The sequence below is a fragment of the Apium graveolens genome, chromosome 11 (genome assembly GCF_009905375.1).
Source record: "Apium graveolens cultivar Ventura chromosome 11, ASM990537v1, whole genome shotgun sequence".
Classification (NCBI taxonomy): domain Eukaryota; kingdom Viridiplantae; phylum Streptophyta; class Magnoliopsida; order Apiales; family Apiaceae; genus Apium; species Apium graveolens.
Genome location: NC_133657.1, coordinates 59,514,334 through 59,529,539, shown reverse-complemented (window position 1 = coordinate 59,529,539; position 15,206 = coordinate 59,514,334). Strand labels below are relative to the sequence as shown.

At 36.5% G+C, this 15,206-nt stretch overlaps 1 protein-coding gene across 1 annotated transcript; it reads right to left on the bottom strand.

The window, feature by feature from the left end:
• Positions 1-1,340: 1,340 nt before the first annotated feature.
• On the bottom strand, positions 1,341-2,966 carry LOC141695531 (uncharacterized). Its single transcript, XM_074499770.1, has one exon. It carries the CDS (start codon positions 2,964-2,966, stop codon positions 1,341-1,343), a length of 1,626 nt encoding a protein of 541 aa, XP_074355871.1.
• Between the last annotated feature and the right edge of the window lie 12,240 nt (positions 2,967-15,206).

The following is a 15,206-nucleotide window of genomic DNA, read 5'->3' as shown; positions in this document are numbered from 1 at the left end:
GTCATCTGTAGGCTGTGCGGCATCCAGTTGCTTTTCTGGTGTCAATTGTTTCACATCAGTTTGCTTTTCAGGTGTCAATTGCTTCACTTCCAGTTGCTTTTCTTCATTTTTCTCACCGCCCTCCTCTGTCACTGCTTTTTTAGATATCAGTGTTCTGGGTTTCTTCTTCCCCATTCATGTGCTTGCAATTCCTGAAATGCATGGTGTACATAATTAGCTATATATAATAATCAACAGTGGGAATAAGCGTTCTAAATGCATTATAGTAAAACATAAAAAATAAATAAAATAAAGAGCAGACAATTATATAGAAATAACGCGAATGTAACAAATGCAAAATGCATTGTAACTATGAAACAACTAAAAATCAAAGACAAATTATCCAGGGTTTAGCAAAAGTACAATTTTAAACATGTCCCAAAAGCATACTTCTATCTCTCACAATAATACAAATATCGAAATTAATTAAAAATACATCGACATCCAAATTCAAAATGTAATCATTTTCTAATCCAAATTCCCTCGACATCCTCTCATTGATTTCCAAGACTAGGCTCATCTGCATCATCATCTACATCTACTGGGACATCTACTTTAGGGATTTGAGAGCAAAATGGAGGATTTTCCAGTGTTGTGTCCCCTAAATCGTCGTCATTATACACCTCATGGTAATCTCGATTCGTAGAAGTTAATACAACTGACCAGGTAATATCGACTGGATCGTCGACATAGAAAACTTGCTTGACCTGGTCAACCGATCCGTACTTATCATTTTTGTGACCTTGTCGACTAAGGTCCACAAGTGTGAAGCCGAGATCGTCGACCTTGACACCTCCATCGCTATCTGCCCATCTGCACAAGAATAGCAGAGCCTTAAATGCACGGTAATCCAACTCCCAAATTTCTTCAATAACGCCATAAAATGTCATATCGCTCTCCACGGGATTTAAATCCTTGGCACTACTCACTTGGACAGTCTTAGCAACTAAAGACATGCCACTATTTTGGACCACCCGCGCATTATCTCGGTCTTTTGTGAAATATCGAACCCCATCAACGAGAAAGCCTTCATAAGTCAATACGGAAAAAGACGGTTTGCCTGCAAGCCATCTTATCGTTTCAGGGACATCTTCTCCATTCCTTATCATTTCACTGACCTTTTTTTCAAACCAACTAGAAAATAACCGATTGTGCTCTCCGATTAGCCATTGCACGGTCTTGTTTTCCCTCGATAGGTTTCTTCTAATAATTCCCTGTGCATCCTAGAAATAAAAGTATTGATAAGGAAATACCATAAATACTCGATAAAGAAGATTGAGACAAGGGTTAATTAATTTAACTTACGTGATGTATGGATACACTTCCGAGTTGTTTTGAAGAACATGTAGGTGTGCCTCATCTCGCTCTTTTTCTTCGACTGACTTTATTATTGCAGGAGATAACGGACCATCAAGTTTGGCTTTGTCCTTCGGAAGACCTGCAGTTGTGCAACTCTGCCGAACAAACTTGATGCAAAATTCTACAGATTCTTCTCCGAGATAGCTTTCAGCTATACAACCTTCCGGATATAAACGGTTTGGCACATAACTTTTCAGCACCTTATTGAACCGTTCAAATGGATACATCCATCTGTAAAAAATCGGACCACACAAACGCAATTCTCTAACCAAGTGAACCGTAAGATGTATCATTACATCGAAAAAAGAGGGAGGGAATATTTTCTCCAGCTCGCACAAGGTTAATATTATATCTGACTGTAATTTATCCAATTTTGATACCTCGAAAAATTTAGTGCATAAAGAATTGAAAAAGAAACACAACGTAATGATGCTAACCCATACACTTTTTGGGAGAATTCCACGAATTGCAACTGGGAGCAGCTGTTGAAGTAGTATGTGACAGTCGTGAGACTTCAGCCCAAATAACTTCATATCAGGCATCGAGACACAATTTTTTATGTTTGATGAATGTCCATAGGGAAGTTTCATTGATGACAATGACTTTAACAGTTTTCTTTTTTCTTCCTTTGAAAGAGTATAAGCAGCAGGGTGCAGGTACGTTCTCCGTGCTCCTACTTTTTGTGGAGCCAAATCTGTCCTAATGCCCATTTCAACCATATCAAGTCGGGAGGCCTCGCTGTCTTTAGTTTTAAATTTAATATTTAGGAGTGTCCCAATAAGATTGTCGCACACATTCTTCTCGACGTGCATAATATCGAGACAGTGACGAACATGATGAAACTTCCAATATTCTAACTCAAAGAAAACTGACTTTTTCTTCCATGGACAGTCGACCTTTTTGGACTTCTTTACTGCATTCCCGAAAGCAAATTTAATCCGCTCCTGCCGCCTTAACACCTCTTCTCCAGAAAGGATTTGACGAGCATTTCCTAACTCTTGCTCACCATTAAAAGCCGTCTTTTTCCTCCTATAAGGATGATTCCTAGGTAAATATCGACGATGGCCTTGAAAACACATTTTCTTGGTATGAGGTAAATACTTGGCTACGCTATCGTCGCCACAAACTGGACAACACATATAACCCTTATTGACACAACCGAACAAGTTCCCATAAGCGGGAAAATCATTTATTGTCCACATTAATATGGCCCTCAAAGTGAAAGAAGATTTAGTATGAGCGTCGTACACATCTGGTTCACCTTCTTTCCAAAGCTTTTTGAGATCATCAATAAGTGGTTGCAAAAAGACGTCAATGTTATTACCTGGCTCTTGCGGACCAGACACTAATATTGTTAACATCAAGAACTTTCTTTTCATGCACAACCACAGAGGAAGGTTATATGTTGTCAACACTACTGGCCAACAGCTATACCTATTGTTCATGCCATTGTTATGGGGGTTTATACCATCCGCCGCCATGGCTAATCGAAGATTTCTCGGCTCATTACCGAATTCTGACCATTTATAATCGACATTCCGCCATGGAGAGTCGGCTGGATGACGCATCTACCCATCTTGACTTTTTTGGTTAGCATGCCAAGTCAGAAGCTCAGCGGTAGAATTCGACTTAAACATCCGTTTAAATCTTGGAATGATTGGAAAATACCACATAACTTTAGCCGGGCCGTTAACTCTCACTTTACCATCCTTGCCTAACTTCCAGCGAGATATGTGGCACTTGGGACACTCGACAAAATCAGAATTTACACCTCTATATAGAATGCATTCGTTCGGACATACATGGATGTTAATATATTCAAGACCTAAACCGGATAGGGTTTTCTTAGCTGTGTATGCATTACTTGGCAAGACGTAATCTTTAGGAAGTAAGGAGCCAACGGAAGAAAGTAAATCCGTAAACATACTATCACTAATACTAAATCGCTGCCTTCAAACAAAGGTTGCTCGGCATCGGCCAAAAACCTCTTAAACTCCTCCGAATCCTTATCACAATCATCACCCAAATTACCGCGGTTATTATATGCTGCTTCACAGATATCACCTACCTATGATGTAGCAAAATTTTCTTCAACATTCTGTTCAATATTTTCCAAACACGGAGGTGGCATTGTGCTACCAGCCGATGACCTACGGAGCTCGATTTGTGTAAAACTTGCTTGATTCGGGTTGTATGAACACTTCTCAGGGCTGCATGTCAACCTTCTTGCTCGATCTGTAATTAGAGGGTTTAACTTTGTTTTAGGGCTTATAACGGGTAGAGGTGAAAGAGAGGGGAGAGTGATAGTTGAAAGGTGAGAGACGGAGACAGAGAGAGAGAGAGAGAGAGAGAGAGAGAGAGAGAAGTCGGGTAGGGAGAGTGTACCGAGAGTGAGAGGTCGGGGAGGGAGAGCAGTGAGAGAGAAGGGGGAACAATTTGTTCCATGTTTTTTTAATTTTTTAAAAAGCAGTGATATACAAAGATCAGCCATGAAACTGATGTGAATAATGCTGTTTCACATCGGTTTGAGAGCAACTGATGTCAAAAATTATTTTTACATCGGTTTTTTTTGTAACTGATGTAAAAAGTGTGATGTCTATTCCAGTTTTTCACGTAGTGATTATGCGTTTGGGTAGTACGGAATGAAGGACTAAGGCAATAAAAACCTTTAAAGATTAGTGGAGAAAGTTTTTAGAACTATATAGACAATGGTTCTAGTATTAGTAAATGGTATCTGGAAATGCCCTATACCTAGGGAGTACAGGAAGAATGATTTAAAGATAACATTGGAGAGGTTAGAAGAAGAGAGGTGATTTTTAAGTTTTCCAAATAGGAATTCTGGTAAAGGAATTATGACTTAATAATAATGATGCCAAGTGGGGCATATGTTAAACCATAAGAATGTATAGATCGACCCAATGAAGGTCGAGATTGGTGAAAACAAGAAGGACCCAAGATAAGAGACGTCATAAGTATGATCAAGAGTCAGTCGTGATAATGTTCACCTCTAAAGACCAAGGCAATAACTTATGGAAAAATGGTGATATTTTTCCCACCAAAGCTTAAGGAAGAGCATTTTCACACAAGAGGTTATTGGAAATGAGGTAGAAAATTTAGTTGAAGATCGTTCAAAAGACATTGATTGTAAAGAACTATTACTATCAGGAAAGGCCAATGAGGTGGCCGACACTCTAAGTGTAAGAGAGAAATTATAGGCACTCGTGCCAAAGGAATATAGTGATGATGGTTAAATCCGTGAAGGTTGTATTATGGTGTGAAAGATTGACTTTCCTTCTGATGATTGTGTGATACTCAACCGTAATAGTAGTTTGGTAAAGATTTAATTCATGTTATCGCCGTGGGTGGGTTACCTATCTTAGAAGGTCCTATCTTAAGATAAGCCAGGACCATGTTACGAAAGGACTAAATGAACCTTTGAGCTTCATGTCTCCTGATAAAGACATATGGTTAATAATGGTGTTCACCTGCTATCATTTCTTTGATTGAAACTCTCCTGCAATTTTATTTGCTTCATGTCATATGAACGTCAAGTTTAGGAGTTTTCTTCATGAATCATGAATGGTGATTATGTTGCCTCCTTAGAAGAATTTGATACGACAGGTATGGACTCTGTATGGTTAGCTATTAAGATTTCAAGGAAAACTAATGACTACCATAGGTCCGCGGTGGCTATAGCAATGCATCAACGATTCATTTAATAATGAGACGATAACAACAGTGAGAGTTGTATTGTAATGGGTGTTAAGATTTAGTACCATTAATCGGGTCGTGGTTGTGTAAGTTATCATTGATAGACTAAGAAGTCGATTATCTACCTATTGAATATTTATTCCTTCTTATCAACAGAGAATCGTATTACTATAACGAGGAAGGTTGTGGGGAAAGTGTAGAATTCTAGTAACGACGATGTCTAGAATGAAATCCCATATTCGATTTTTGATGTCGAGAGAGTTTCAAAGGTGATTGTTTATAAGCTCAAGCAAGAGCATGGGTCCATAGAATGATGGACGGAATTGTAAATATTCAGGCACGTGAATTGTGATGTAATGATACTTGATGTTGATATATATACATATATGTTTCATTCTCTTTTAATAACCTCTATAGTTTAGAGGTAGATTCCAAAACGGATATTTTGTGACCATATTTTCTCTTAAATTTTTTCTTTTCTCTCCTTTTCATTTCGTGTAAACTGAGAAGATTAACCCTTCCAGAAGGGGAGGTATTGCCGAATGACTATCTATCTGTGTGATAGAAGCCTAGTCGGATACCACATGTTGTTTAATTGCTTTTCAAGTACTAAAGGCTGGCCACCTTCTGTACTAACTAATGCAATATAACAAGTGTTCTTGATTATAGTGATCTCTCAATAAATTATTTTCTTCTATCTGATTGATCAAGCTTCCAAAGATAGAAGCAGATCGAAAAGGAGTACTATAAATGCGCTTGTCTCTGAAATAAAAACGTGTTCATGGTACTAAGGTCGGTGAAATTATTAAAAGGTTATAGAACACTAGAGAGTTACAGTATAGCCAAAATGGTATTATGAACGGAAGATAGTAACGATTATGAACTGGAGAAGAATGGATATTGAGAAGCAAAAGTTATAGCGCTAGAAGCTATGATGAGAATCTATGTGATAGACTTGAAAGAAATTTGGAATGATCACTTAGCACGGATTGAGTATTCTTATGATGATAAGTTGTATGTCAATATCAGGATGACGCTTTATGAGGCCCTTTAAGGAAGACAATGCCGATCTCCCTTGTATCGGAATGAAGTTGGATATCGCAAGATGCTTTGACCTGAAGTGGTCCAAAGGACCAAGAAATAGTGGATCTAATCAGAGGATGGATGGTAGCAACCCCAGGATGGAAAAAAGAAGTATGCTGATTTGACTCGAAAGGAGAAAGAGTATTAAATAGAGGACCTAGTGGTGTTAAAGTTATCCCCTTGGAAAGGATTGATGAGGTTCGGAAAGAAAAGAAAGTTAAGTCCACGATTTGTTGGACCCTTGGATATAATAAGATGTATTGGGAAGTTACCAAATGAACTAGCCCTACCCTCGAACGTGCAGCAAGTTCATAACATATTCCATGTATCAATATTAAGGAAGCATAATCCGAATGTCAGACATATAGGATAATACGAGCGTATAGACATGCTATCAGACTTGACCTATGTGGAACAACCAGTGAGAATCATGGATCAAAAGGAACAAGTGCTTAGGAACAGGGTTATAAAACTAGTCAGAGTTTTATGGTAAAACCTCAATGTGGGAAGATTGACTTGAGAGTTAGAAAGCGCAATGCTAGAAAAGTACCCCCAACTGTTTTCTATTTCCGGGACGGAATCCTTTTAAGGAGGGGAGACTGTAATCACCCCAATTTTTGGAAATTTTTGAAACCCTGATGAATAGTAACTTTTTGCTGATTATGCTGATTAAGGAAAATTATCAGACCACACTATGTAGGAGTTCTTTATTGATATTTTGAGATCTTATTAGTACTCTATAAAGTATATGAGTGTATGTAAAGATCGTCAGAATTCGAATTTGAACACTTTGATTTTTTCCAAAAATCCACCAGATACCGAAAGAATTAAATATATGGTAACATGATTAAAAGGATTTTAATTCAAGGATTATAAGAGAGGATCACTAAAGGAGTATAATATATTAAGAAAGGTTTAGGGAAGCCCAAGTAATTAGATCCCGGATATGATCCCTCAAATGATTAACGAGAACGAGAGATAAGCGAATCGTGAAACAAATAAGAGACCAAGAGACAAGCTTGTACAAGAAGCCAGGGATTATGACATCATCAAGCCATACAAAATTGACAAATGGCAAGGGAATGAAGTAAGCATGATGATGCAACATTGTTAGCAAGATATTTTGCAAGATTGACTATGGACCAAGTATTTTAACCCTTGATTAACTAAGGTTAAGTTAACCAAGATATTTTTAGCAAATTGAATAAAAACCATGTAAAATCATTCACAAACACCAAACCACTTAATCTTCTTCTCTCTCGATTGTTTAGGCTCGACTTTTTCATGAAAATACAAGGATATGATTTTCAAATTCCAAGCTCCATACCTTCAAAAATTAAGAGGTTTATTTCCATAGATTCTATATTTCTAAACTTAGTTATGGTATGATTTTGAGCTCTAGATTCCAAGATTTACAAAGCTAATCAATTCATCCAAGTTCTTGATGAATAGTATCTTCAAGAAACTAAGTTTGTGTTTTCTTGATTGTTTGTGAGATCCAAGCTTGTTTAAGGATAGATCAAGGTCATAAGGCTCCCTAGCAACTTAGTTCACTCTAAGGAAGGTATAATCTCCCAAACCCAAGCTTTGACTTTGATTTTTAATGAGTTTTGGGATGATTTGGTGAAATTAAAGTTAGACCCATGTTTGTATAAGTTAGATCCATGTTTGTATAAGTAAGATCCATGTGTATTAGTTAGTTTTGGTGGTTTAAAGATGATTATGAATGGATCTATGATTAGTACTTGAATGAGTGGTTTATTTGGTTGGATCTTGACTTGATTCGTAGTCATAAGTTAGATTTGGTGTTGTGATGGTTGGATGGTGATTTGGTGAAGTTTGGTAGATAATTGGATTGGTAAAAAATTTGGAAATCGCGTAAACATAGACATCGTAATGCTCAAATTAGAAAGACTGACTTTGCACATAGCATTTTTACCCGAAAACTCACTTGAAAAATATGACAATTGCCATTTTTTATAGTTCATGTTACGAGCTTCGTTTTGATATGTGGATCACTTAGATTTGATGTACGATTTAGGAGAAAAGACCATTTTAAGTTTCGGCGTTTCGTGAACGAACCTTTACCCCTCGCTTAACTTTGAAACCTTGTTTAAGGCCCTTAAAAGACTAAATGGAGTACAAAACAGTTATGTAAGTTGTATTAGGCAGTTGGTAAAGTACTCACGAAAGAGTCTCCTTAAAATGTTTAATGGTTAATTTTATTAAAATGGTGGAGCCAAGGGTACTCGAGCGACTAATGAAAGACGTTAAGCGCAGAAGCGAACGCTAGGGTCTAAGTGGATAAAGTCTAATTTCTTAAGAGACCGTGGTTTAATTATGGCTTATATGTTGTTTATAGGTTACCAGACTCACACCAGACCTATTACCACCCCCAATGGCCCATGCAAGTTTTGTACCCGTTATACTGTTGTTGTGATGTAAATATATTGATGCATTATCTTGAGATAAGTGCATGGTTATTATTAGTAAGTCTTGCGATATATTGGAGCATGTTCATATGATATATATATATATATATGCATGCTTGTTTCATAATCTTGATATTCCATTGTCGATTCAATTGTTATAAACTGCATAATACATATGCTAGAGATAGGCATTATTTGCGTATACCCTTAGTATAGGGGGATCCAAAGTTGAACATTTTCCTAAAACCGGGAGGCGAGGTTCCCGAGTATATTTTATATAGTTTTCTATAACTAATAATTAAATAAGGTATATTCGATGATTTTGAATAATAATTAAACTTATTTTCGATTATTCAAATAAAGATCTTACTTTCATATAAATATACCTTTTGTTATTTATTATTCATTTCAAGTATGAGTTTTAAAACTTCTACTTCATTTGTTTTTTTATAAAGATTATCCTTTATGAGAATATTATTTAAATAATAATATTCAGATATTTTCTAACATATCGGCACTAATTTAATTTATTAAATCAACATTACTCCAAACATTCTTAAAAATGTTTTCGAGTCTTCAAAATGATTTTAAAAGTTCGAGTGGATTTCAAAACTCATTTTCAAATTTAAGATCTTCCTTTCGAATGGGATTTAAATACTCGTTCAAAACCTAAAGGATCTGGCTCCGTGGTGTATTTTTGGCGCAACAAAGTTTCTAATTTAATAAAAGAATTTGATTACTTGGCCAATATTCGGGAGGTAAGCCCAATCAAAATGTGTAGGCATAAGCGACATAAGCCCAGTGGGAGTCCATCAAGGTGTAATAACCCCAAAATTTTTGAACTTTTAGTAACCCTTATGAATAGTGTTTTGCTGATTATGCTGAATAAGAAAACTTTCCATGCCACACTATGTAGGGGTTCTTCTATTGTTATTCTGAGATCTTATTAGTACTTTATATGGGATATAAGTGTATGTAAAGATCGTCAGAATCCAAATTCGAACACTTTGATTTTTCCCGGAAATCCACTAGATACGGAAAGAATTGAGTATAAGGTAACAGGATAAAAAAGATTTAAATTAAAGGATTATAAGAGAGGATCATAAAAGGAATATAATGTATTGAGAAAGGTTAAGGAAACCCAAGTAATAAGATCCCGGGTATGATCCCTCAAACGAGAAATGAGAACGAAAGTTAAGAGAACCGTATAACAGATCAACGATCATTAGGCAAACAATTAGGAGTTAATCAAGGAGGTTAGGGATGATGAGGTCATCCAACCAATAAGAAGAGGGCAAGTAAGGGATGATGACATCACAAGGTGACATAAGCATGACATAGGGGGGAATGAGGTGTGGATGAATGATAACCACACAAAGTTCAAGGTTAATAAGGTAATTAACCAAAATCTAATCAAAAACAACCAAGCTAAGCTAAACAAATCACAAACACAAAATCATTTCATTTCTTCAACCATTGCTCTCGGCTTCTCTCTCCATTTCAAGAAGAAGAATTTCAAAATTCAAGTTCCAAGCTTTCTTAATTGGTAAGATAATTATCTAGTACTCCTTATGCATATATATAGCTATCCTATAAGTTTAAGCCTCCAAATCATTCACAATCTTCTCCAAGAAATCAATGAAGAAGATAATGAATAGTGATTTCAAGATTTTTAACTTGATTTTTCTGGTTTTTCCTTTAAGATCCAAGCATCCCTAAGACATCTCAAGGCTTCTTAAGGCTTCCTAGCTACTCCAATCACTTCAAGGAAGGTATAACATCTCCAAACCCTAGCTTTACTTTGTATATTAGGATGATTTTGATTGTTATGGTCAAAGAGTAGCTTGATGCTTGTAGGTTTAGAGTTTGGGTTGGAGTTGTAGTGAATTGAATGTTGAATCTTGTTGATTAGTAAAGGACTTAAGTATAGTTTTAAATTCATGTTGAGAATAACATAAATTGGAGAACTTGAGGTGTTGGGGCTGTTGTAGTGTGATATGGATGGACTTTGGTTGTATGAATGAATTAGGATTGATTGGTGGTTGATTTGGAATGGTATAAATTTGGGAAATCACGTAAACATAGCCGTCGTAATGTCCGATTTACTTTAGACTGCTTTTGTTCATAACATTAGTACCCGAGAACTCAGCTAGGTTTTGACCATTGCCAGGATTAGATAGTTCATGTTACGAGCTTCGTTTTGATATGTGGTTCGTTTGAATCCGATGTACGGTTTAGGAGAAATGACCGTTTTAAGTAACGGCGCTTCGCGACCGAACCATTACCCCTCGCCTTACTTTGAAACCTTGGTTAACGACTTTAAATGACTAATTGTGATATGAAACAATTATGTTAAGTGTATTAGGCAGTTGGTAAGGTACTCGCGAAAGAATCGCCTTAAAACTCTTAATGGTTAATTTATTAAAAATGGTGGAGCCGAGGGTACTCGAGCGACTTAAGTGAATCGTTAAGCGCGAAAGCGAACGTTAGGGCTCTAAATGGTTAAAGTCTAGTTTCTTAAGCGACCGTGGTTTAATTCCGGCTTATGTTGTTGTTCATAGGTTACCGGACCCAGTCTAAGCTTAAGTCTACCCCGGAACACTCAGGCAAGTTTTCTACCCGTTATACTGTTGTTGTGATGTAAATATATGTATATGCATTATCTTGTGATAAGTGCATGATTGTTATTAGCAAATCTTGTGATATATTGGAGCATGTGATATGGTATATATGCATATCTGTTTTTTAATCTTGATATCTAATTGTTGTTTCAATTTCTTATAAGTTGCATAATACATATGCTAAAGATAAGCAGTAGTTGCGTATACCCTTAGTATAGGGGACCCAAAGGTGAGCATTTTTCTAAACCGGGAGTCGATGTTCCCGAGTATAATATATATATATTGATATAGTTTTCAAAATTATTAATCGAATAAGGTTTATTTGATAACTTTATTTTATTTAATGAATATTATTTTGAATATTCATTCGAGGACTTAAGACTCCGTTTATTTTATTTAATGAATATTATTTTGAATATTCATTTGAGAACTTATGACTCCGCTTATTTATTAAATAATATTCTTTATTTTATTAAAGAATAATGTTTCGATAATCAAACTTATTTTCGATTATTCAAATAAAGATCATACTTTCGTATAAGTATATCTTTGGTTATTTATTATTCATTTCAAGTATAAGTTTTAAAACTTTTACTTCAATTATTTTTATAAGGATTATCCTTATGAAAATATTGTTTAAATAATAATATTCAGATATTTTCTAATATATCGGGACTGATTTATTTCATTTAAATCAGCATTACTCCAAACATTCTTAAAAATGTTTTCGAGTCTTCAAAATGATTTTTAAAAGTTAGGGCGGATCCCAAAACTCATTTTTATATTTAAGATCCTCCTTTCGAAGGGGATTTAAATAATTGCTCAAAACCTGAGGGATCCGGCTCTGTGGTGTATTTTATATTCACAACAAGGTTGCTATTTTGATAAATGAATTGATTACTTACCTAACGTTCGGGAAGTAAGTCCATCTAATTGAGTCGGCATAAGCGACAGGCCGGGGTACGGTCTATCAAAGTGTAAGTGGCTGGGTGGCAGCCCATCTACGCGTAAGAGGCCGTGTGGCGGTCCAGCACAAGGTCCTAATGAGGCCAGGGTGATGATCGATGGGGGATTCATCCATCTACTAGTAGAAAAGGTTACTTATTGGTATCTTTGCCTGATCAGCAAGATATCGGGTTTATGCCAAAATTCTTTCTTTCCAAATTCATTGGATATTGCAACTCTGTTCATACTTTACATGACAGAGGTTTTCAAGAAATGTATGAGAGATATATATGGATATATATATATATATATCGGGACTTAATGAAGTATCTCGTAACTTCATTTCATTCAATAATATTTCAAAGATTGAATATATTCAAGTATTATCTTGTAGTCTCATCTGTGTGATGAACTTTTGAAACTAATTATAACTTGAACGGTGGTAGTTCAAGTAGTATTTGGAAAAGATATAAGTATATTGGGGTATCTTGTAACTTTATATTTTCAACTTATATCTGGTTAATGATTATCTTATGTATGACAAAGATTTTCAGAAAAATGTTGAGACAAGGTTAGATATATAAGATCACCTTGCAACGATATTTTTATACAGTTTTAAACTGGAACTCTATGTATATTATACATGGCAGAGGATTTCAAAGATTTTGAAAAGTATATAAGTATATATACTGAATATTTTGCGACTTCGTCGCGTTAAGATATCAAACTTGGTTCATTTCTTCTAGACCAAGACTTTCATAAGTACTATGAGAATGCTCATATATTGTTAATTATTATACATATTATTTTGGTGGGCTTGTTGCTCACCCTTGCTTTCTTCTTTCATCACACAACAACAAATAGACATGATGAACAGGATCAGGCTCCCAATTCGTGAGCGGATAGGAAATGTTCCGCAATTTCCTGTAGGCGTTGATGCCGTTGTAGCTGAGGTAGGAACTACCAATAGGCTAGGCTTTCAACTTTTGTTGTACCAGACTTATGTACATTTATGAATTGTAATAATGGCAAATAATATGTAAATTTATTCTGAAACCCTTTTGAGGTGTAATGACTTATAATTGTGGTATAAAATGACTTGTGTTATTTTTTTGGTATTCATCTCTGAGACTATAACTTGTGGTGTGTGTGTATATTGTGGGGTCACAGTACACAGTAGATGATTGTTTATTAAGAATTAGGTGTTATTAAGGGAAATGGAACTCGTGACAACTCGAATCCCTGACCCCGGATCTGGGGGTGTTACAGAAATTGTATCAGAGCTAAGCGTTATAAACCTCAGAGATGAAGTGACGTTAAAATAATAAGTTCACTAAGATAAATAAGAACTCTTGCCAAGTTCATAGTCGGACTACCTAACGTAGTACTGACAGCTAAAACCCTTAGGGGAACCCTTATAAATATCGTGATAGAGGCATAGGTCGTTATCGTATATGGTAGCGGGACTCTGAACCCTGAGGTTGAAGAGCAACAGCGCGATGATGTTTTATTACTTATTGGAGATCAGATTGTGGATCCGATATAGCGTCCTAACGCAGGACCGGATGATGTTCATATCGAGGATGTAGCGGTTGAGGATGTTGTCCTAGAAGGGATTATTGCTGAGGAGGATCCTGTGGGGGATCCTGAAAAGAATGAATAAAGGACCACTGAGGAATTGATAACCATGGTTAGGGAAACTACCAGAGCTAGGATTGGCCGGTCACTACCGGAGGTTCGTTCAAGTTCGTAAAGATAGTAGCCCCTTTAACGCGGCTTACTCATAAGACTGAGAAGTTCGAATGGACAGAGAAATGCGAGAACAGCTTTCAAGAACTGAAGAAAAGGTTGGTGACGGTTCCTATGTTGGCGTTGCCGAATGGAAAAGGAGATTTTGTGATTTGTAGTGACGCTTCGCATAAGGAATTAGGGTGCTTCTTATACAGCACAACAAGGTAATCGCTTATGCGTCAAGACAATTAAGGGAATATAAAATTGGATATCTCCACCCATGAGCTTGGGCTCGTGGCAATAGTTTTTCCCTAAAGATTGGAGGCACTACTTGTATGGAGAGAAGTGCGAGATTTACATAAGCCATAAGTGCTCTAGTGCATTTTCACGCAGAAAGAGCTCAACATGCGCCAGAAGAGGTGGTTAGAGCTAATCAAGGATTATGATTATGAGATTCTTTATCATCTAGGGAAAGCCAAAATGGTGGCTAAATGCCCTTAGTATAAAGGAGAGACTCAATATGAAAATGTCTTTGGGAGAGTTGATAAGAGATTTTGAGAAAATGGAAATAGAAGTGAAGGTAACCGGAGCTGGTACCGAAAAGCTGTTTGAGATTGCAATACAACCCGAATTATTGGAAAAGATCATATTGTGCCAAGAAAAAGTGATGAATGAAGGCAGAGAGCCAACAATTAGAGAAGAGATTAATACTGAGAAAGATGATAAGGGAATAATGAGGTATTCCTACAGAATTTGGGTTCCAAACGTTCAAGATCTTAAGGACGAGATCTTAGATGAAAGCCATAGTTCGAGGAATAAGATTTAGGGCAAACCCTGAATGTGATAGTCGGGGAGGTCACCATCAAGAAAGAAAGAACCCATAACATAATGAAATGGAAAACAAGGATTTTAACGTATAAGATAACCCTGATTATGGGAGAAGGATGAAACATTTTATACTGAGAAAACAGAAGTCGAGCAAGATAGAGAGAACCGGGATGGTACTCCTATGGGGAAATTCATGGACCTGCCTAAACAAAAATTATACTTTTATTCCCAAACACCACCCTGAGGAAACAATGCGGTGGGAAATTCTTTCAGGACCCTTAAGTTACTAAGCTCTCAGAGTTTCGAGGAACAAGCTGACCTAGCCGAGGCAAGAGCCTGGCCAAAGGAAATAGAGGACTGATTTTATATTCTAAATGATTGATGAAGCGCAAAAGACTATTTTTGTCACTTACCTTCCTAAGAGAGAGGCCACCCGCTGGTGAAAGACCAAGAAAGT

What these genes read in the sequence shown, in the direction of transcription:
- LOC141695531 (XM_074499770.1), bottom strand. Translation starts at nt 2,966, where the DNA reads ATGCGTCATCCAGCCGACTCTCCATGGCGGAATGTCGATTATAAATGG.